General features: G+C 38.4%; 1 protein-coding gene across 6 annotated transcripts in view; it reads left to right on the top strand.

The window, feature by feature from the left end:
• Sap130 (Sin3A-associated protein 130) overlaps positions 1-22561 on the top strand; it is an 88779-nt gene extending 66218 nt beyond the window's left edge. For 2 of the 6 annotated variants that reach the window (XM_071683257.1, XM_071683255.1), the window contains exons 17-18: positions 540-659; positions 7347-9808. In XM_071683257.1, the coding sequence (XP_071539358.1) occupies positions 540-659; positions 7347-7538 (312 nt within the window). In that variant the 3' untranslated portion in view covers positions 7539-9808. Of the gene's footprint in view, positions 1-539; positions 660-7346; positions 9810-12752; positions 19040-19618; positions 19750-20018 lie in introns of those variants that run through there. The other 4 variants (XR_011715304.1, XM_071683259.1, XM_071683258.1 and 1 more) reach the window with 4 other exon arrangements.
• The last annotated feature ends 1583 nt before the right edge of the window (positions 22562-24144 follow it).

Genomic DNA, 24144 nt, shown 5'->3' with positions numbered 1-24144 from the left:
TGCCATCAACTTTACCTCTCCTGATTGTCCAAGAGCTTGGAGAGGCAATATAGGAATTAGGTAGGGATCTTTAAGACTTTTTTGGAGTGCCATATAAAAGTCAACTTTTCCATTTGTCTCTTCATTCACAGTTTAGTTCTCACGGGGTAAGTGCAGAGCCCTATTGATTTGTGGTTGAAAAGGACTAAGGTAAAGGTCGTCATTTAATTTTTGGTTTATATTGGATATTTTAAAGTTTCCATGCAGTAATTAACCGGGTGAATTTCATCAACTGATCATTTCTGTAGGGCAGGAAAGGCGCCTATGTTGATTTGGAGTCCAAAGATCATGGACACTGCACAATGTAAGATAAAACAAAAGTAATAAACATTTGCAAAAATGAGGCCCTTAATGATGGCTATCCATCATTGAAAATTCTAGTTGATTTTCTGGCACCACAATGCTCAAAAAAAAGTTCTTGAGGGAAGATATTGTTTTTCCACAATAAGTTTTAGGTATGAAAATACATGTTTTAACTACTTAAATACTTCTTTTTATAGATTGTTCATCTGTCTGGCCAAGTGGATGATTTAGTTGAACTGGAAACTGAAGTGGTTGATCGCCTGCACATGCTTCTGAGTTCATTAGAAAAACGAACCCATCCAAGAAAACCGTATAAGGTAAAATTAGATTTGTTAGTAGTGAAAGTCCTGCATAAGATACAATGTGGCAAGGAGTGGGTGGTATTGCAGTAAAATTTCTAAGGAAAGGGATAAGTGTGTGACTGATTTGTTAGCTAGGATTTTCCGAAGTATGTATGGATTATGGTTGGAAGCCTAAGTACTAATAGGATGTAAATGTATAAAGTGCCATTGTATAAAGGTATAGGGGATAAAGAAGAATGTTTGAATTACAGAGGTATAATTTTGTCAAGTGTACTTGGTAAGTTAGTATGGAAAAGTGGTGATTTAAAGGGTGGTGGCATGCACAGGTCATCAGATTGGGGTAGGAACACTGTGGTTTCAGGAGTGGAATTAGATATTTGCAATGAAAAATGTATGTGGGAATTACTTAAAGAAACAGAAAAATTGGTCTGGCACATGAATGGATGTGGAGAAAGCATATAATAGGGTTAATATAGATGCTTTGTGGAAGATTTTGCAAAAATATGGTTTGGAAGAATAGGTACAAGCAGTGTGGAGTTTAGGTGGTTGGTAGGCAGTCAACGACCAGTATCACGAGGGTTAGTGACGGCTGCATTGTGAGCCAACACTTCAGTGGTTGTCAGGTTGCATTCCTTTGACTCATCTTGCTATCTTTTCTTTCTACCTCACCCATACCTGGACTGCTGGCATTCTTTCCACAAACATACAATCTCTCCTTGTTACACTCAGGTCTTGACAACTCACACTACTCATTCCTCATGATACTAGATTTTCCTGCAGTGAGCTTTATGTGCTTGTCATGCATTTGTCAGAATGATTGGAGCAATAGATAGGAGTAGATAGGAACATTAGACAGGAGCATTAGGTAGAAGTAGTAGGTTGGAACTATGTAGAAGTGGCCTATGGGAATATGAAGTAGGAGCCTCAGGAAATGCCACTAGAGTTGCCCTCTGCATGGTCTCTTAATGGTGAGGCACTAAAAGGCCAAGAAGTGGCACTGGAGATCACCAGTAATGGAAACTTTTGCCTTGGCCACCCCAATTGAAAGAATTCCCACAGGAATGGGCGTTAGATGTAAAAATAGGTAGATAGATAGTAAGGCTTATGTATGAGTAGGCAGAGAAGAGGGTGAGTGGTTCTAGGTGAAGGTGGGTCCATGGCTGGAATGTTTGATGTCTCCATGTATGTTCAGATTGTTATGAATGCTGGGTTTTAGGGAGAGAGATAGGTATGCAGTCTGGCAGGGGTTGGGGTGCTTTCGAGGAGAGTTAGTTTTTGTTTGCTGACGACAGTGCTGGTGGTAGATTCAAATGAGAAATGCTGAAATTAGTGTCCAGGTTTGGGAGAATGTGTGCTTGTGAAAGGAGAAAGTTTAAAGTAAATGTAAAGGAAAGCAAAGGTTTAACAGTAGAGAGAGACAGGTTAGTTGAGGTGTGGGTTTGAATAGAGAAAATTTGGGAAAAATGAAGTGTTTTATGTAGCTAGGAGCAAGCCTGGCAGAGAATGGGAGCAGAGGTGAGTCATTGGATGGATGAAGGGGCAAGGTCCTGGGAACTTTGAGGAATTTGCAGAGAGGTCACTATCTGTAAGGCACAGATGGTCAGGTTTGAAGTTGTAATGGTCTCAGTGATGTTGAATGGATGCTCACCTTGAGCTGTAGATCAAAATGTACATAGGAATGCTGGAAATGAGGTAAGAAATGATAGGGTAGGAGAGAGGTGTGGTGGCAAGAAGAGTATGTGCGAGGAAGCTGAAGAGAAAGAGATGCAATGGTTTGGACATGTTGAGAGAATGAGTGAGGGGAGATTGACAGAGGGGATGTATGATTCAGAAGTGAAGGGGACACCGAATTGGAGATGAAAGGACAAGATTGGAAAAAGTTTTGAATGCTTGTGACCTAAACATGTAGCTTGGAACCTAAACATGTAGGAGGGTGTTAGGCATTCATGTAACTGGGTGAATTGGAGCGATTTAGTATACAGGAAATTATGTGCTATTGTTGGATTGAACCAGGGCATATGAAGCGGCTGGGGAACCATGGAGAGGTACATGGAGCCTGGTTGTGGATAGTGGGCTGTGGTTTCAGTGCATTTCACATGACAAGAAGGGAATTGATATAAGTGAATGAGGCCAGTTCTTTGTCACTTCAAGGCACTTCCTTCCTAACAGTGGAAGTGGCAAACAATCCCCTTCTCCTCCCTCCCGTACATTTTTGCCATTTCCTGTAGTAGTGAGATATCATCTGAAGGAGACGAAGAAATGTCCTCATTCACTCACATCCACACACTGGCTGTTTCAAGCCTGCTGTCCAGAACCAGAGATCACAGACCTTTCTATGGTGTCCCTTGACCACTTCATATTCCCAGGTTCAGGTCTTTGATAGTATGTCATTCCCTGTGTTTATAAATGACTTGCACCCACATGACAATGTTGGGACAACTGTACCAACAAACATAGCCATCTTTGCCCTCAAAGATAGTGACCTCTCTCTCCACACACTCGTCAATGCATCCAGGACCTTTGCCGCTTCACCCATCCTATGATTCACTTCAGCTCCCATAGCTCCATCCACTGCAAAGTCATGTGCACTTCCAGATATTTAAAACACAACTTTTCCTCCAGGTTCTCTCTTTCAAACTCGTGCTCAAACCAAACCTGCCTTTCTTCACTAAACCTCATTACTGCAATATATGTCAGCAGTAAGGTTCTTCATTGTACTGCTACCCAGCTGAGGAAACATTATTTCTCTAAAATGATGCTGTAAGGTGATTGTAGCTGAAGATATATTTTTATGAGAGATTTTTGTCAGTAATGAGAGTTGTTTAATGACACTTATATTTATATATCTTATCCTCTCTTCTGAGATTTTTGTCAGTTATGAGATTTGTGTAATGACACATATTTATATATCTTATCCTTTCTTCTGAGATTTTTGTCAGGAAGAGTTGTTTAGTGACACATATTTATATATCTTATCCTCTCTTCTGAATTCAGCATTGCCAATGATGACCTCACTTGGTATTATATTTATTTGGTGTTAATCTTTGTAGCTATTTGTTAGGAGAAAGATTTTAGACATACTTTTTTCTTGTATATTATCCATTTCATATGTAATTTTGATATCTGGAAATATCAAATTATTTGGTTATGATGCTCAAGTTTTATTATACCACTCGACAAATTATCATGAAATAAAGTAATCTGTGAGACTTTAGTACTCCGTAACTTTGCCATGTTAGGATCAGCTATTAGTGTAATTGTCAGTGGACTGAACCAGGGCACTTGAAGCATCTGGGGTAAACCATGGAAAGGTCTGTGGGGCCTAGATGTGGATAGGAAGCTAGAGATTGAGTGTGAATGAATGTGGCCTCTTTTGTTGCTGGAGTGGGGGGTAGCAACAGGAATGATGAAGGCAAGCAAGTATGAATATGTACATGTGTTTATATGATTATGTATGTGTATGTGTTGATATGTATATGTGCATGTATGGGCAGGGGGCCAAGTGAGGATATTCCCTGTAAGGCTCAGTCCTCTGTTCTTAATGCTACCTCACTAACATGGGAATGGTGAATATGTATGAAAGGAAAGGTGTGTAGGTGTGTGTCTGTATATGAGTGGTTGGGCCATTCTTCGTCTGTTTCCTGGTGCTACCTCGCTGACACGGGAAACAGCAATTAAGTATGATGATGCAGAAGAGGGTATGTTGAAGTGGTTTGGGTACATGGAGAGAATGGGTGAGGAAAGATTGACAAAGAGGATATATGTGTCAAGGGTGAAGGGAAGAAGGAGAAGCGGGAGACTAAATTGAAGGTGGAAGGATGGAGTGAAAAAGATTTTGAGTAATCGGGGCTCAAACATACAGGAGGGTGAAAGGTGTGCAAGGAATAGAATGAATTGGAACAATGTGGTATACTGGGGTCAACTTACTCTCAATGGATTGAACCAGGGCACGTGAAGCATCTGGAGTAAACATGGAACGGTCTGTGGGGCATGGATATGGAAAGGGAGCTGTGGTTTCGGTGCATTACACATGACAGCTAGAGACTGAGTGTGAACAAATGTGGCTTTTTTTGTCTGTTTCTGGCACTACCTATGTGCAGGGGGGTTATGCTATTTTATGTGTGGCAGGGTGGTGACGGGAATGGATGAAGGCAGCAAGTATGAATATGTATATGTGTATATATGTATATGTCTGTCCGTGTATACGTTGAAATGTACATGTATGTATATGTGCATGTATGGGTGTTTTATGTATATGCATGTGCACATGAGTGGGTTAGGCCATTCCTCATCTATTTCCTTGCGCCACCTCACTAACACAGGAGAAGGTGATTAAGTATAATAAAAAGAAAATATAATAGATAATATACATGTGTGTACATGGGTGGGTTGGGCCATTCTTTCTTCTGTTTCCTTGCGCTACCTCACTAATGTGGGAGACAGCAACAAAATATAATAAAAAAAGAATAAGTATAATAAATAATATACATAAGAGAGACTGAGTGTGAATGAATAGGGCCTTTGTTGTCTTTTCCTAGCGCTACTTCACACACATGAGGGGGGAGGGGGATGTTATTCCATGTGTGGCGAGGTGGTGATGGGAATAAATAAAGGCAGACAGTATGAATTATGTACATGTGTATATATGTATATGTCTGTGTGTGTGTATATATATGTGACATTGAGATGTATAGGTATGTATATTTGCATGTGTGGGCGTGTATGTATATACATGTGTATGGGGGTGGATTGGGACATTTCTTTCGTCTGTTTCCTTGCGCTACCTCGCAAACGCGTGAAACAGTGACAAAGCAAAATAAATATATAAATATAAGAGAGATGTGTGGTAATAGAAAAGTGGTTGAGAGAGCAGAAGAGGGTGTTTTGAAATGGTTTGGTCACATGGAGAGAATGAGTGAGGAAAGATTGACAAAGAGGATGTGTGTGTCAGAGGTGGAGGGAACGAGGAGAAGTGGGAGACCAAATTGGAGGTGGAAAGATGGAGTGAAAAAGATTTTGAGTGATCGGGGCCTGAACATGCAGGAGGGTGAAAGGTGTGCAAGGAATAGAGTGAATTGGAACGATGTGGTATACCGGGGTTGACGTGCTGTCAATGGATTGAACCAGGGCATGTGAAGCGTCTGGGGTAAACCATGGAAAGTTCTGTGGGGTGTGGATGTGGAAAGGGAGCTGTGGTTTCGGTGCATTATTACATGACAGCTAGAGACTGAAAGTGAACGAAAGGGGCCCTTGTTGTCTTTTCCTAGCGCTACCTCGCACACATGCGGGGGGAGGGGGTTGTTATTCCATGTGTGGCGAGGTGGCGATGGGAATGAATAAAGTATGAATGATGTACATGTGTATATATGTATATGTCTGTGTATGTATATATACATGGAGGTAAGTTTGAATGGAGAAAAACTGGAGGAATTGAAGTGTATTAGGTATCTGGGAGTGGATTTGGCAGCGGATGGAACCATGGAAGCGGAAGTGAATCATTGGGTGGGGGAGGGGGCAAAAGTTCTGGTTGCGTTGAAGGATGTGTGGAAGTCGAGAACATTATCTTGGAAAGCAAAAATGAGTATGTTTGAAGGAATAGTGGTTCCAACAATGTTATATTGTTGCGAGGCATGGGCTATAGATAGAGTTGTGCAGAGGAGGGTAGATGTGCTAGAAATGAGATGTTTGAGGACAAAATGTGGTGTGAGGCGGTTTGATCGAGTAAGTAATAATAGGGTAAGAGAGATGTGTGGTTGCGAGACCAGAAGATGTTGTTTTGAAATGGTTTGGTCACATGGAGAGAATGAGTGAGGAAAGATTGACAAAGAGGATATATGTGTCAGAGGTGGAGGGAACGAGGAGAAGTGGGAGACCAAATTGGAAGTGGAAAGATGGAGTGAGAAAGATTTTAAGTGATTGGGACCTGAACATGCAGGAGGGTGAAAGGCATGCAAGGAATAGAGTGAATTGGAACGATGTGGTATACCGGGGTGGACGTGCTGTCAATGGATTGAACCAGGGTATGTGAAGCGCCTGGGGTAAACCATGGAAAGTGCTGTGGGGCCTGGATGTGGAAAGGGAGCCGTGGTTTCAGTGCATTATACATGACAGCTAGAGACTGAGTATGAACGAATGTGGCCTTTTTTGTCTTTTCCTAGCACTACCTCGCGCAAATGCGGGGGGAGGGGGTTGTTATTTCATGTGTGGCGGGGTGGCGATGGGAATGAATAAAGGCAGACTATGAATTTTGTACATGTGTATATGTATATGTCTGTGTGTGTATATATATGTATATGTTGAGATGTATAGGTATGTATATTTGCGTGTGTTTACGTGTATGTATATACATGTGTATGTGGATGGGTTGGGCCATTCTTTCGTCTGTTTCCTTGCACTGCCTCGCTAATGCGGGAGACAGCGGCAAAGTAAAATAAAACAATAAATAATGTTTATATTTGTTGAAATGTATAGGTATATGTGCATGTGTGGACGTGTATGTATATACATGTGTATGTGGGTGGGTTGGGCCATTCTTTCATCTGTTTCCTTGCACTACCTCGCTAATGTGGGAGATAGCAACAAAGTATAATAAATGTATAAATAATGTGAATAATGATTAATACAGTATAGTCTGCTTCTTTCCTGTCACATTTTTATTGAATTTAAGTTTACTTATGATTTATTGTTTCATATATATTTCAGGACTTTGAAAAAGATGTGAACCGATTATCAGAGTTGGTGAAAGCTAATATTCAGCGATCAAAAATAATTAAGGACCAAATGACAGAAGCAAGATCACAAATGAACAAATTGTTTGATCATAAGGGTAAGATTATTGATATTATGACAAAATATAGCAGTAAACGGAGTGTTCGAAAGAAAGAAAAAAGCTGAATTTCTATTGACCTGGTTTCAGAAGCATATTACTCTATTGAAGAATTTTGTGTCCTGTTCATGAGAGTTCTTATCAAGCTCAAATGAAAGATTTTTGTGTATTGAGTTACCTGAGTAAGACTTAAGTATTCAAAATTATGATCAGATTGACAGCCAGTTGCCAATTTTCTAACATAATTCATCTTGTGTTATAGATTCATCTGCCATATTTAGATTGAAACCTCACTTTCAGATATGTATACCCCCTTTTTTTTTCAAATCTGCCTTGAATAAATAAGTTTATTTATGTATTCTCTGTAATATGCCAAAAATCTTCAAAATATTTAAAAACCAACAGACTGTATTACACTATATTCCATTCTACAATACTTTACTGTTTTCTTTAACTGCCTTCATATTTACTTAGGATGGATCAAGTGCTTACACCCCCCACGGTTCACTGTCATGCATCCTCATCTAATGTCTAGTGTCAGAGTGAATATGGGCTTCTAAATTTTTGAACTTGTAGACTTGTACACTTTAAAGGAGATTTAGTTCTCCATTCACACCATCTGTACACATCACCTTCTTTGCGTATGATAAAAATGCCTTCCTTTGCCTCTTCATTTGGAATACCTGTAAAATAGTTATTTACTGAAATTTTGCAGATATTAAAGTTTTTTAGTCTACATCTTTTTGTATCTTCAGCCATGAAAAATATTCTAGCTGTATTAAGGAAACATCCAAGCTTAATGATGTTCCAATTTTTTTACACGTGTACTTTAGAAAATCTAGGTTTTTCATCCTTGCTCTACAATTTTTATATGCATACTCTGCTCTTAACTTTTTCCTGTTCTCTTGAAGCCACCTCAGCACCTCCAGTTCTTTGCCCCAGGGTAAGTACTCTCAAGTTTAGTTTTCCATTTATCATCACTTAAAAATAACTTAACAATCCAAAACAACTTCCTCAGTCAGGCTGTAAATGCACATTTCCATCAGAAACAAGAATGTTGTTTTAACATATGATTTCTGCATCCTCCTCCTACATATTATCAGGATGACCTGTGAATCAAATAACAGCACTGTACTATACAATGATTAGTGGTTTCAGGTATTTACCACTGTCGTTAAGCATTGCAGCAGGTTCACCCGACTACACTCACAGATCCCACTCAGGTTCAGCATTGGTTCACAGTTGCCCCATCTATTAAAACATGAAACTCTCATGGCAGTGTGACACATTTTTCTGTCTGTAATTGCACCAAATAAAGTTTGTTGTGCTTTTTTTTAACTTCATTATAATTGCATAAACCTTATGTACATATATATATACATATATTGCCTGAGGATTGGCGGAATGCATGCGTAGTGCTGTTGTTTAAAGGCAAAGGGGATAAAGGTGAGTGTTCAAATTACAGAGGTATAAGTTTGTTGAGTATTCCTGGGAGAGTATTGATTGATGCCGCAAACCGACATTCACTTTCCTCTCTTCCTACTCGTACACATGCCTTACATCCTTGATGAAAACTTTTCACTGCTTCTTGCAACTTACCTCCCACACCATATACTCTTAATACCTTCCACAAAGCATCCCTATCAACTCTTATCATATGCCTTCTCCAGATCCATAAATGCTACATACAAATCCATCTGTTTTTCTAAGTACTCCTCACATACATTCTTCAAAGCAAACACCTGATCCACACATCCTCAACCACTTCTGAAACCACACTGTTCTTCCCTAATATGATGCTCTGTACATGCCTTTACCCTCTCAATCCATACCCTCCCATATGATTTCCCAGGAATATACTCAACAAACTTATACCTCTGTAATCTGAACACTCACCTTTATCCCCTTTGCCTTTGTGCAATGGCACTGTGCATGCATTCAGCTAAACCTCAGGCATTTCACCATGAACCGTACATACATACATTATATATATTTTTCTTTCTTTTAAACTATTAGCCATTTCCCGCGTTAGGGAGGTAGCGTTAAGAACAGAGGACTGGGCCTTTTTTTGGAATATCCTCACCTGGCCCCCTCTGTTCCTTCTTTTGGAAAATTAAAAAAAAAAAAACGAGAGGGGAGGATTTCCAGCCCCCCGCTCCCTCCCCTTTTAGTCGCCTTCTACGACACGCAGGGAATACGTGGGAAGTATTCTTAATCCCCTATCCCCAAGGATAACATTATATATATATATATATATTTCTTTCTTCTTTCAAACTATTCGCCATTTCCCGCATTAGCGAGGTAGCGTTAAGAACAGAGGACTGGGCCTTGAGGGAATACCCTCACCTGGCCCAATTCTCTGTTCCTTCTTTTGGAAAATTAAAAAAAAAAAAAAAATATATATATATATATATATATATATATATTTTTTTTTTTTTTTTTTTTTTTTTGCTGTCTCCCGCGTTTGCGAGGTAGCGCAAGGAAACAGACGAAAGAAATGGTCCAACCCACCCCAATACACATGTATATACATACGTCCACACATGCAAATATACATACCTACACAGCTTTCCATGGTTTACCCCAGACGCTTCACATGCCGTGATTCAATCCATTGACAGCTCGTCCACCCTGGTATACCACATCGTTCCAATTCACTCTATTCCTTGCACGCCTTTCACCCTCCTGTATGTTCAGGTCCCGATCAGTCAAAATCTTTTTCACTCCATCTTTCCACCTCCAATTTGGTCTCCCACTTCTCCTCATTCTCTCCAAGTGACCAAACCATTTCAAAACACCCTCTTCTGCTCTCTCAACCACACTCTTTTTATTACCACACATCTCCCTTACCCTATTATTACTTACTCGATCAAACCACCTCACACCACATATTGTCCTCAAACATCTCATTTCCAGCACATCCACCCTCCTCCGCAGAACTCTCTCTATAGCCCACGCCTTGCAACCATATAACATTGTTGAATCCACTATTCCTTCAAACATGTCCATTTTTGCTTTCGGAGATAATGTTCTCGACTTCCACACGTTTTTCAACACTCCCAGAACTTTCATCCCCTCCCCCACCCTGTGATTCACTTCCGCTTCCATGGTTCCATCCGCTGCCAAATCCACTCCTAGATATCTAAAATACTTCTTCCTCCAGTTTTTCTCCATTCAAACTCACCTCCCAACTGACTTGTCCCTCAACCCTACTGTACATAATAACCTTGCTCTTATTCACATTTACTCTCAGCTTTCTTCTTTCACACACTTTACCAAACTCAGTCACCAGCTTCTGCAGTTTCTCATATGAATCAGCCACCAGCGCTGTATCATCAGCAAACAACAACTGACTCACTTCCCAAGCTCTCTCATCCACAACAGACTGCATACTTGCCCCTCTTTCCAAAACTCTTGCATTCACCTCCCTAACAACCCCATCCATAAACAAATTAAACAACCATGGAGACATCTCACACTCCTGCCGCAAACCAACTTTCACTGAGAACCAGGTTATCTATGTGTGTGTGTGTATGTGTAGGAAGAGAGGAAATAACCTTAAATAACCTTACCAACTAGTCAACAGTACAGTCACCCCCTTTTTTAATAAATTTCACTGCAATACCATCCAAACCTACTGCCTTGCCGGCTTTCATCTTTCGCAAAGCTTTTACTACCTCTTCTCTGTTTACCAAATCTATTTCCCTAACCCTCTCACTTTGCACACCACCTCAACCAAAACACCCTATATCTGCCACTCTATCATCAAACACATTTAACAAACCTTCAAAATACTCACTCCACCTCCTTCTCACATCACCACTACTTGTTGTCACCTCCCCATTAGCCCCCTTCACTGAAGTTCCCATTTGTTCCCTTGTCTTACGCACTTTATTTACCTCCTTCCAAAACATCTTTTTATTCTCCCTAAAATTTAATGATACTCTCTCACCCCAACTCTCATTTGCCCTATTTTTCACCTCTTGCACCTTTCTCTTGACCTCCTGCCTCTTTCTTTTATACATCTCCCACTCATTTGTATTATTTCCCTGCAAAAATCGTCCAAATGCATCTCTCTTCTCTTTCACTAATAATCTTACTTCTTCATCCCACCACTCACTAGCCTTTCTAATCTGCCCACCTCCCACACTTCTCATGCCACAAGCATCTTTTGCGCAAGCCACCACTGCTTCCCTAAATATATATATATATTATTCTGCGTTGGTGAGGTAGCGCAAGGAAACAGACGAAAGAATAGCCCAACCCGCCCACATACACATGTATATACATACACGTCCATACATGCACATATATATACCTATACATTTCAATGTATACATATGTATACATACACAGACATATACATATATGCACATGTACATAATTCATACTTACTGCCTTTATTCATTCCCATTGCCTCCCAACCACACATGAAATGAATACCATCTTTCCCCACATGCGCCTGAGATAGCGCTAGGAAAGACAACAAAGGCCACATTCGTTCACACTCAGTCTCTTGCTGTCATGTATAATGCACCGAAACCACAGCTCCCTTTCCACATCCAGGCCCCACAAAACTTTCCATGGTTTACCCCAGACGCTTCACATGTCCTGGTTCAATCCATTGACAGTACATCAACCCCGGTATACCACATTGTTCCAATTCACTCTATTCTTTGCATGCCTAAATTATATTCCTAAATTGCTCTCTTGGGTTATCATCTGGAAACATCCATACCCTCCCCTTTTTTGTGTTAAATGATATGTATGAACTATTTTAAACTTGAATTTGTAATTACCATGTGATTACATATTTGTAATTGAGTGTATTTTCACATCACTTGTCTTTCATCAGAATTCCTACCTTTTCATTTCCATAGTCATCTTTACCATCTAAGAAGCTTGATGTCGCATCTTTAACCTCTTTCCATTCATATGTTCCACTACTCTTTAACTCTCATCTGCATACACACATCTAATTTACCTTTCCTGAAAACCTCTTCTATTTACATTTACATTTTGTTGTAAACATTTGAAGGGGCTTTTGTGTCAGTGGCATGTTTGTGTACTTCTTATAAATACACTGCACTTGTAAGAATGATAAACATGTTTATCTTTGCTTATCATTTGCAAATGCAGGTAAATGTAATGATTTGAAGTGGACATCACAAAAACAAGTTACATCATCAAACTATACTTAGTGATTCATTAGTTGAAGTCCAACCATAATGTATATATTCAGCTATATATGTCTAACTTTATACTATTTATTACATTCAAAGCAGAGTGGTGTCTGCTGAATCTTCCCAGAAGTATTGCTTACCAGTAAGTTCCCACCTTTAAGAGGTGAAGACTTGACAGCAATGCTCATGTTTGCAGCTGAAATCTAAAAGTTGCATATGCTGTTGCATAAGGTAAGCACATGCCACCTGCTTGCACTGTGAAATAATAATATATCTTACAAGAGACTAAGGGTGTCCTCACTGCATATAGCTTGGAAGAGAAGCAGATGTAGTAAAGGAGGTAGTGAAAAAATGAGAAAATAGTAAATGCTGCAGGGCTTCTTCAGGGTTTTATGTTGCATGGTAGATTACCAAGTAGAAATGCAGCATGAATGAAGTAAGGAGGAAAGAGAAATCATTCGTGGTAGTGTTTCCATGTGCAACTGATGCTAATCAGTCTGTCTGTGAACTGTATACATTTTGTTTTTTATCAGTGCTTTCTTTACTTTGCAGGATAATACATGCAATCCTCCACAGATATTTTGATTACCAACTGTCTGTACATATATAGATATTGAAGATAAAGCAGTAACATCCAGATTACATGTGGAAAAGTTATTTGTATCAGTTTAGCTGTTTCCCGCTTGCACTGACAAAGTCTGTGAAAAAAATAAAAGTTAATTCAGCAAGAACATACAAGTAAGAATGGATAATTACTAAAGAAAATTATTATTGATAATTAATTCATTGATTGTATAACCCCAGGCCTACTTTCATGGGACTCTTGCAGATAGAAAGCTGCACTTACAGGAAAAGGACGGACTAGACTCCTTTTCAGTGAGAATGTGTTTATTATACTTCTTTTTATCCATTGATGATTAAACAACCCTAACGACAGTACAACTTTTCACTCATGGAATAACCAAGGCAAGCAGAATCTTTTAATGCTGAATTAGGAATTTGCAGTGACAAGGGAAATAAGGAAATTGGTGATCAGGACAGTTTAGATATAGACATACACCAGAGCACATCATTTTGCATTGTGGAATAAAAAAAAATCATTACTAGGAATAAAGGTAGAACTGTAGTGTTTCAGTGGTCATCATATGTTCATTACTGTCTTGAGAGTAATGTCAGTATTTTTTACTATAAATAACAAGATCCCTCTTTTAGAAACTGAAAATACAGGAAGGGGAGGTTTTCCAGTCCCTTGCTCCTGCCCCCTTTAGTTGCCCTCTATGACATAAGGGGAATATGTGGGAAGTATTCTTTCTCCTGTATCCCCAGGGATGATGGCAAGTGAGTATGAATATGTACATGTGTATATACATATATTGCTGTGTATGTATACATATACATATATATTAGATTCAGTAAGGTTGAGGAACAAGTTAATTGGTATGTAAGTTTGAATGGAGAAAGTTATTTATTTATTTATTATACTTTCTCACTGTCTCCCACGTTAGTGAGGTAGCACAGGGAAATAGACGAAAGAATGGCCCAACCCACCCACATACACATGTATATACATAGACGTCCACACACGCACATATATCAACATATACATATATATACACATGTACATAATTCATACTGTCTCTCCTTATTCATTCCCGTTGCCACCCCACCACACATGAAATGACAACCCCCTCCCCCTGCATGTGCACGAGGTAGCACTAGGAAAAGACAGCAAAGGCCACATTCGTTCACACTCAGTCTCCAGCTGTTATGTGTAATGCACCAAAACCACAGCTCCCTTTCCACTTCCAGGCCACACAAAACTTTCCATGGCTTACCCCACACTCTTCACATGCCCTGGTTCAATCCATTGACAGCACATTGACCCCGGTATACCACATCGTTCCAATTCAGTCTATTTCTTGCACACCTTTCACCCTCCTATATGTTTCTTGCACACCTTTCACCCTTCTATATGTTAAGGCCCCGATCACTCAAAATCTTTTTCACTCCATCCGTCCTTCTCCAATTTGGTCTCCTGCTTTTCCTCGTTCCCTCTACCTTTGACACATATATCCTTCGTCAATTTTTCCTTACGCATTCTCTCCATGTGACCAAACCATTTCAACACATCCTCTTGTGCTCTCTCAACCACACTCTTTTTATTTCCACACATCTCTCTTACCCTTTCATTACTTACTTGATCAAACCACCTCGCACCACGTATTTTCCTCAAACATTTCATTTCCAACATATCCACCCTCCTCCACACAACCCTATCTATAGCCCATGCCTTGCAACCATATTACATTGTTAGAACCACTCTTCCTTCAAACATACCCATTTTTGCTCTGAGATAATGTTCTTTTTTCACACATTCTTCATTGCTCCCAGAACCTTTGCCCCTTCCCACACCCTGTGACTCACTTCCACTTCCATGGTTCCATTCACTGCCAAGGGAAGCAGTGATGGCATGTGAAAAAGATGCATGTGACATGAGAAAGGTGGGAGATGGGCAGATTAGGAAGGGTAGTGAATGATGGGATGAAGACATAAAGTTGTTAGTGAAAAAGAAAAGAGAGGCGTTTGGATGATACTTATAAGGAAGGAGTGCAAATTATTGGGAGATTATAAAAGAAAGTGGCAGGAGGTCAAGAGGAAGGTGCAAGGGTTGAAAAAGAGGCCAAATGAGAGTTGGAGTGATAGAGCATCATTAAACTTTGGGGAGAACATAAAGATGTTTTGGAAGGAGGTAAATAATATGCATAATAAGGCAAGAGAACAAATGGGGGGAAGAGATAACAGGTAGTGATGAAGTGAGAAGGAGATGGAGTGAGTATTTTGAAGATTCGTTGAAAGTGTTTGATGAGAATGGCAGATGTAGGGTGTTTGGTCAGGGTGGTGTGCAAAGTGAGAGGGTCAGGTTAAGAGAGAAGAGGTAGTTAAAGCCTTGCAGGAGATGGATTCCAGCAAGGCAGTGGGTTTGGATGGTATTGCAGTGGAATTTATTAAGAAAGGGGGTGGCTATGTTGTTGATTAGTTGGTAAGAATATTCAGTGTATGTATGGATCATGGGGAAGTGCCTGAGGATTGGCAGAATTATGTATAGTGCCATTGTACAAAGGAAGAGGGGATAGAGGTGAGTGTTCACACTACAGAGGCATAAGTTTGTTGAGTATTACTGGAAAATTGTATTATATTTATATTCATTATACGTTGTTGCTGTCTCCCACGTTAGGGAGGTAGCACAAGGAAACAGACGAAAGAATGGCCCAACCCACCCACATACACATGTATGTATATACACGTCCACACACGCACATATACATACCTATACATCTCAACGTATACATATATATATGCACAGACATATACATATATACACATGTACATAATTCTTACTGTCTGCCCTTATTCATTCCCGTGGCCACCCTGCCACACATGAAATGACAACCCCCTCCCCCCGCATGTGCGTGAGGTAGCGCTAGGAAAAGACAACAAAGGCCACATTCGTTCACACTCAGAAAATTGTATGGGAGGATTTTGATTGGTGAAAGCATGTACAGAGCATCAGATTGGGAGGAGCAATGTGGTTTCAGAAGTGGTAGAGGATGTGTCGATCAGGTGTTTATTTAGAAGAATGCATGTGAGAAATATTTAGAAAAAAGATGGATTTGTACTTGGCATTTATGGATCTTGAGAAGGCATATGATAGGATTGATAGAGATGCTTTGTGGAAGGTCTTAAGAGTATATGGTTTGGGAGGTAAACTGCTAGAAGCAGTGAAAAGTTTTTAATCAATGATGTAAGACGTGTACGAGTAAATATATAATGTAACAAAATATTTGGAAGCCTCGTAACAGATTAAGTATAGGACAGGATATTAAGCGTTTAAGTGTTTAGCTAGGACACTAGAATGTACATTTCTCATTTTTTTTCTGGATCCTTTGGATACTAAAATTAAAACTACTATATCTGATTCTTGCTTGTATAGCAAATTGGCTAGGTTGAAGATGATTTGCAGGTTTAGGAAAAGGGTATGGTAGCAAGATTTGGTTATGGAGACCCCCAGATCTGCAGAACTACTTCCCACAAATGATGCATGCTTATATGCCCTTGTTTTATTAGGAATAAGGGCATTGATATTAGATTGAGAAGATTTCATCTACAACACAATTTCCGTTCCCATTTGCATTAAGTAAATCGCATGCAAACCACCCCACAAATCCACAATTATCCCCTGTTTTATTAGGAATAAGGGCATTGATAATAGATTAAGAAGATTTCATCTACATCACAATTCCCGTTCCTATTTGCATTAAATAAATCGCATGCAAACCACCCAACAAATCCACAATTATCCTCTAATTACACCAAACTTAAAAGGACACATGTTCTTTGTATAAATTTGAATTCACTTTAATTTCCATACATATCTTGTACTTCCATTGTACACAGTCAGCAGTCATTACCTGGTTCTTCCAGAAAGATACTATAATCATCATTTTAGTGATTGTCGTCATATTATTCATGGCCTACTATTTTTTCTTGTACGAATAAAATTTTTAGGGTTTCACCCACTATCCAGCCATATGATTAACTTGGCATGAAATCATACTTCAGCACAATGGTCATCATTTTTCTGTCCTGCATTGTAATCTCTGCTATATTATATTGTCTGTTTGTCTCTGCCCTCATGTTTCATATATTTACTTTTGTAGAACTGTAAATTCATATCCATGCACTAGAGATAGATGGAATCGGTACTCCCTTGTGTATGGTTCTTGAATATGATATTGTTTGATATAGGAGGATATTATAAATTGATGCAAGTGGGGAAAACTTTTATGTTCATGAGATGGGCAGCCAAATCATGCATTTCAGAAGAGAAACATCATGTGACAAAATAATTTGCAAAATTCTAGCTGACAAGATTATGCAATGACCAAAATTTACTACTGGATTTGTAAGGTAAAGACTTGCTACAGGCTTGCAATCACCATACAGAACAAAAACCAAGCCTGGTTACCATGAACCAGTAACCTAGCTGTCACTGCCAGACAACATCACTTGTTTGGTGACCAAATGCAGAGGTTTGAATGGGGAATTTTCTGTTTTTCCTTGAAGAGGAAAACTTAAATATATTTTCATTCCTTTTCATTATTTGCTTAATGCTTTTGTTGTTCACATTTTACCATTCATCCATTATTGCTTTCTTGATATTTCTCTTGTCAGATTTCTTCCCCCCTACTTCTTTATATCTGGGCTCTGCTAGAATTCTCCTACATCCTGTTCTTATACTGCAATTCTGTAATGCATTTTTATAAACAGCTATCTTTTTCAGGGTCTTTGACATCATTTCAGTTTCATTTTGTTCTCATTTCTTAGATTTTGGATGCATGCAAATGAGACCTCCATTCATTTGTTTTATACTCTGCCTCATTAAAGTGGGGAAATAATTTTATATAAAAAAGGCAATACAAAAATATTAAAAGTATTTATTGTGTTGTTACCAAAATAGTGTCCTAAATTTTACAATATATTAATAATTTGATAAACTTAATATTGTTATTGTGTGCTAACTTAAAGGGGATAATATTAGATGTAGATAGCCCGTATTGAAAAAGATACTTATATGACATTTTTAAGAGTTAGACAATTGGTAACTGGTTGTCTTTTAATTGTTTAATGGTATATTTGAAAGAAAAATGATTTTTTGACTTGTATATATCTTGATTTTTTCTGGTAGTTTTCTACGATAACACACTGTTTGTAGAAAAGATCATGGTATCGTTGTTTACACAGTGTTGCTAAGTAGGTATAGTGGCCAAAGGCTACCTCTTCCAACTCAAGTACAATTTCCTTTGTATATGGACATACATAGATTTATTGTTTGCGATGCAAACCTTTAGCTTAAAGCTTGTATACCAATGGGCATAAATATTTTATGGTCATGAAGTGTAAAGTAAGTGATATGTTTGGTTTAAAATTTTGACAACGTACAATTTATGTGGTATTATTTGCTGTAATTAGTCTGTTTGTTACAGAGTAAATTATAATTGTACACTTTTTCAAGAAATTAATGAGTCGTTCATTATTATTTGTGCAAAACTTGTTAGCCCTTTATTGCTGTATATTTGTTGTTTGTAATTGCACATAATCACTTAAAGTTTAGGTACACACAGTCACTTTTTCTTACATTTGTACATAGTTCACTAGCATTTTCATGTGAAAACACAGAATATAATAAGACTTGTAGCTTGCCTTGATCCTCTTGGGTAAGACTGCAAAGAATAGATATAACTTTGTATATAACAGATATGTCCTATTGTGAAATCACAAAAATTGTACAAACAAAGAATAGCAATATAATAAATTCCTACAGTCTCTCAATGATTTTCAGTACAAAAAAGGTATCTTTGTTGAATACTGTAATTCTTGAGTATTGATTAATATTCATATGAAAAATATTGTCCGTTAAATTCCATGTTATAAATCTCTCTCTCTCTCTTTTAAGTCAAGCAGATAAGAGAGTTTCTCTCATTTACTAATGGAAGATTTTGTAGACAGTTAAGATACATAAATAGCCCTAGGACATGCTTATTTTTATGGAAATACATGATAACTTTCTCCATTTTCATTCAGGCACTTATCCTGCATATTTTGCTTTCTCACAGCCACTAAGAATAGTTGTAATAGTATGAAAACACAGATATTTGCTCTTAAGAGTTATTTTTTGTATTTTGACCCAGCTTAGTTGTTGAATTTCAGGGAGATTGAAGTGACTCCTGTATCAAATGTTATGTTCATGTTTCCTAACAGTGATGATCTGCAATTTTTGTGAATGTTTATACTTGTCGTTAGTGCTTGAAAGCCACACACTAGGCATTCCCATTCACTCAGTAAGGCTGAACCATAAATTACAAAATTAGAATATCCTAATTTTTTTTTTTTTTCCAAACAAAAAGGTTTGCCATAAGCCAGGCTTTCATGATCTCCAAAAGGGGTGAGGCTTGCGTGTGATGACAATCAACCTATCTGGAGTCTTTACTTACAGAGCCAACACCTTAGCTGAAGGCTGGATTATTCTTGTCCACAGGTGAGTCAGGGTGAATAGATCAGAATATATTGCTAGTGGAAGGCAACCTGATAAAATATTAAAGAAAATGGGTATAGATTAGTCAGCAATTTTTTCTTCCATTTGTCTCCATGTTCTTATGGAAAAAATTTTAAAAAGTAAACTTTTTTAAACTATCCATTAGAAGTGAAGGCTCAGGCTAATGATAATAACTCTCAAACCTTGTGACAGCAGTAATCTTAGTTCTTCTTACCCTTGGCTTATGACCTATAATATTTCTATTATTTCAGATGATGCAGAATTATCTCTGTCAAGTGATCATGTGGTTTAAATTCCCAGCAAACTGGTGCCTTATATACTCAAGAGGGTAATGTTTTGGATAAGGTACTGCCAGCTTATGAAAATTCATAGATGTTATGATATCATTACTCATGTATACTCTTAATTTTGTAGGACTTAACCCTGTCAGGGTTTTGGTTCAAGTGACTCCTTCCTGCTTGGGGTCTACGGTCCTTGGAACTTGTTCAGGTACTTTACTCTAACTAGAAGGCGTGAGAAGTTTTTGTCAAGGGTGTAAGGCATGTGTACAAGCAGGAAGAGAGGAGAGTGAATGGTTCCAAGTGAAGGTTGGTCTGTGTAAGGAGTGTGTGTTGTCATCATGGTTAATTTGTTTATGGGGGGTAAAAGTGAGGATCTTGGGAAGGGGCAAGCATAAAGGCCGGAGTTGTCTGGTAAAAGAAATAAGTTGACAAGAAAATGCAATTTTGCGCAGCAGTTTTTTAAGCTATTACCGACTCCCTGCTGCTGCACCATAAGCTTCTACTGTCCCTGTTACTGCTCGTTTATACATTTTATTCCTGACTTTTTTTCTTGAGAGTATACCCGAATTTATATAATATTTGTATAAATGACTTTTGAAGGTATTTATAGTGTAAGCATTCGGTATGTCTGATGGTCACATATTCCAGTGCTCACCACACCTGTAGGAAAAGAACCTTTTTCACATGTCTGTACTAGATCTTTTAGCTTTGAGTTTTATTCCATTTGACCTGGTAACCGTATTTTTTGTATTTCAAAAAGATGTTCGTGATTTCGTTATCGCACTTGTTCAGAATTTTGAAGACTTGGATGAAGTCGTCCCAAAATGTATGTTTTTTAAGGGAGAAGAGATCCAGTTTGTCGTGCATCTCTGTACTTGCTCTAATTTTTCCTCGTCTTTTGTATAGTTTGGGGACCAAAGCTGGACTGCATTTTCAAGGTGTGGTCTTACAAGAGAATTATAAAGTGTGAGAATTTTCTGGTTTCTTGTAATCTATGTTCCTGGCTATGAAACCTAACATTATGTTGCCTTTATTTACTTGCTACTTGACACTGTTTAGTGTACTCCAGATTGTTGCTAATGATAATCTCCAAGGTCATTTACTTCAGTCAGAGAGTTTCTGAATAGTTTGTAGTCATAATGTAAACTCTTGTCTCCAAAGTGCGTAACTCTACACTTGTCTACATTAAACTTCATTTGCCATCTGTCTGACCACTCTGCTAGTAAGTAATCTTTAAATCATTTCACAGTCCTGCCTGTTTACAGCTCTAGTGTATTGATGACAGCAAATTTGGAGATCTTAGATATGAGACCAAATTCTAGGTCATTAATTGTTACATCTAGCCAAATCTGAGTCTTCTCTGTGTAACACTACATACAGCTTTCTTCTGGTAAGCCAGTCTCTGATCCATGCACAGAATTCTCCATCGATCCTGTGTGCTTTGAGTTTATGTAAAAGTCTTTTGTGAGGTACTTTATCGAAAGCCTTTTGGAAATCTATATATAGTACGTCAAACTGTACTTTTTTGTCCCAATTCGGATGAATAACATTAAAAAGATTCTAGCAGATTTGTCAGGCAGGATCTACAATTGCAGAAACCTTGTTGGTTATACTGATCCTCTAGAAACCTAAAAATTTGATCATATTTTTCCCATCGTTTTACCTTATGATGACATAAGGCTGATTTGGGCAGTAGTTCAAGGGACACTTTTTGTCTCCTTTTTTTTTTATAAATAAGAGTAGCATTTGCTAGTTTCCAGTCAGTTGGCACCTGATAATCCGATAAAAACTTGTTGAATAATTTTTATATGGGGTATTTAAAAGTACTTCAGAGCACTTTATTTCTCTATCAACTGTTATTTTTCTTCATTGAATCCTTGAAACTTTTTGATTGGTTAGAGAATTCGTTATGGTTCTTCAACTGTGAATACAGAATTAAAAGAATAACTTAGTATGTCATGTCTGTTTCGTAATGGTCCAATCCTTCTTTTACCGTCTTTCCTTGTCTTATATATTTGAAGAATTCCTTCATGGAAATTCAGTTTTCTTCCTCGAGTTCACTCTGGATTTTATTAATTCCTGGTGATTTTCATCAGTTTTGATTGATTTCAACTTATTTGTTTTCTTCTTTTGGTAAATTAGTCCTATTCTGGTATTCATCCAAGATGGTTTTGAAATATTGCAGGTTCTCTTTGTAATTCGTAATTAAGTTATGGAAAGGTCTGTGAGGCCTGTATGTGGATAGGGAGCTATGGTTTCGGTGCATTACACATGACAGCTACAGAGTGAGTGTGAACGAATGTGGCCTTTTTTGTCGTGTTTTCCTGGTGCTACCTTGCTGAAGCAGGGGATAATGATGCTATTTCCTGTGGAACAGGATAGTGCCAGGAATGGATGAAGGCAAGCAAGCATGAATATTTACATATGTATATTTAGGGGAGAAAGAATACTTCCTACGTGTTCCCTGCGTGTCGTAGAAGGCAACTAAAATGGGAGGGAGCGGGGGGGCTGGAAATCCTCCTCTCTCTCTCTCTCTCTCTCTCTCTCTCTCTCTCTCTCTCTCTCTCTCTCTCTCTCTTTTTTTTTTTTTTTTTTTTTTTTTTTTTTTTTTTTAACAAAAGCAGGAACAGAGAAGGGGGCCAGGTGAGGATATTTCCTCAAAGGCCCAGTCCTCTGTTCTTAACGCTACCTCGCTAACATGGGAAATGGCAAATAGTTTGAAAAAAAATATATATATATATATATCTTTTTTCTTTCATACTATTCGCCATTTCCCGCCTCAGCGAGGTAGCGTTAAGAACAGAGGACTGGGCCTCTGAGGAAATATCCTCACCCGGCCCCCTTCTCTGTTCCTTCCTTTGGTGCATCTTCACAAATTTCATATGGAAGGCATTCAGCCCTGATATATCTAACAAGTGAAAGAGTTTGATATACCACTTAGTGCTCTTTCTCAAACCAACATAGCCAATGAAAAATACTCATTTCTTGATTGTATTCCACAAAGCTAGCTAGCTTTTTTTTCACTTTCTCCATCAGGCTTTTCATTGTCTGATATGTCTTTATGGTTTAATTTTCTGCAGTTTTTTGTTACCACTACGCCTCTTGTTGTCCATAAAATGAAGAAGTCTAAGAACCTACAAAAAGCAATCCTGGGACATCAATTTCCTGATAAATTCAGCTCATACATCTCATATGTAGTCTAATATTAATTTACTTCATGTTCCTTCTTGTGGACCATCACCATCCTCATACACATAATCTTATAAATTTCATCTCATTTGGTGTCAAAGAACTAGGACAGCCTGCTGCTTGGGGATTTTGTGTAAGTTTTCTTTGCAAAACTATACCAGTGATTTGCCTCAGTCATTATCTTGCCTTTCAGTTCTTTATCAAAATAATTATCTTGCCTTTCAGTTCTTTATCAAAATAATTTAAGAATCAGTCCAGCCCCTCAGAATTTTCAGTGACAGTAAAACGAGCTCATTTATACCTGAAGTACTTCTATCATAAAGAAAATGTTATGGAGTAAAGTTTGCAACATCCATCAATGCCCATAAGGCTTCAGATTCTACATCTTGAAAACTAAACTCACTTGATTCACTCCCATTAACTATCCAAGTGAAGCGTATTTAATAAGTCAAAGAAATAATTTGGGTTTCCTTTATTGGTAAAGCTGTTATACTGTACACTTCAGCCCTGTGATAGTTACTCGCCACTCAAGCAGAAAAACATGGACAGACTTGTGGAAATACCCTCTGATATGCCAGTCAATGAATTCTGACATATTAACACCCCCTATTGCTGCATGCACCCTTTTAAAAACTGAAATGACACACATGGGATACTTGCAGTCAAATCCCAGAGGCAGAGCATCCCATATATGGAATATCAGCAGTCAATGGGTTAACACCTGCTAAGGTATAAAACCTCTAAAAACTCTTGAGTACTGTTGTGCAGTCTCAGTATCTGCACTGACAGCCTCCCTAGTCATATTATTGTTGTGAAAAGAATGACACTTTTTGCACTTCTCAAACCACCCTTTACCTCCAAAAAAGTTTTCTCCTTATTTCACTTGCTGCATTCTCAGGTCACTATA

The sequence above is a fragment of the Panulirus ornatus genome, chromosome 36 (genome assembly GCF_036320965.1).
Source record: "Panulirus ornatus isolate Po-2019 chromosome 36, ASM3632096v1, whole genome shotgun sequence".
Lineage (NCBI taxonomy): Eukaryota > Metazoa > Arthropoda > Malacostraca > Decapoda > Palinuridae > Panulirus > Panulirus ornatus.
Note: the sequence above shows the minus strand (reverse complement) of the source record. Positions and strands in the feature narration are given on the sequence as shown.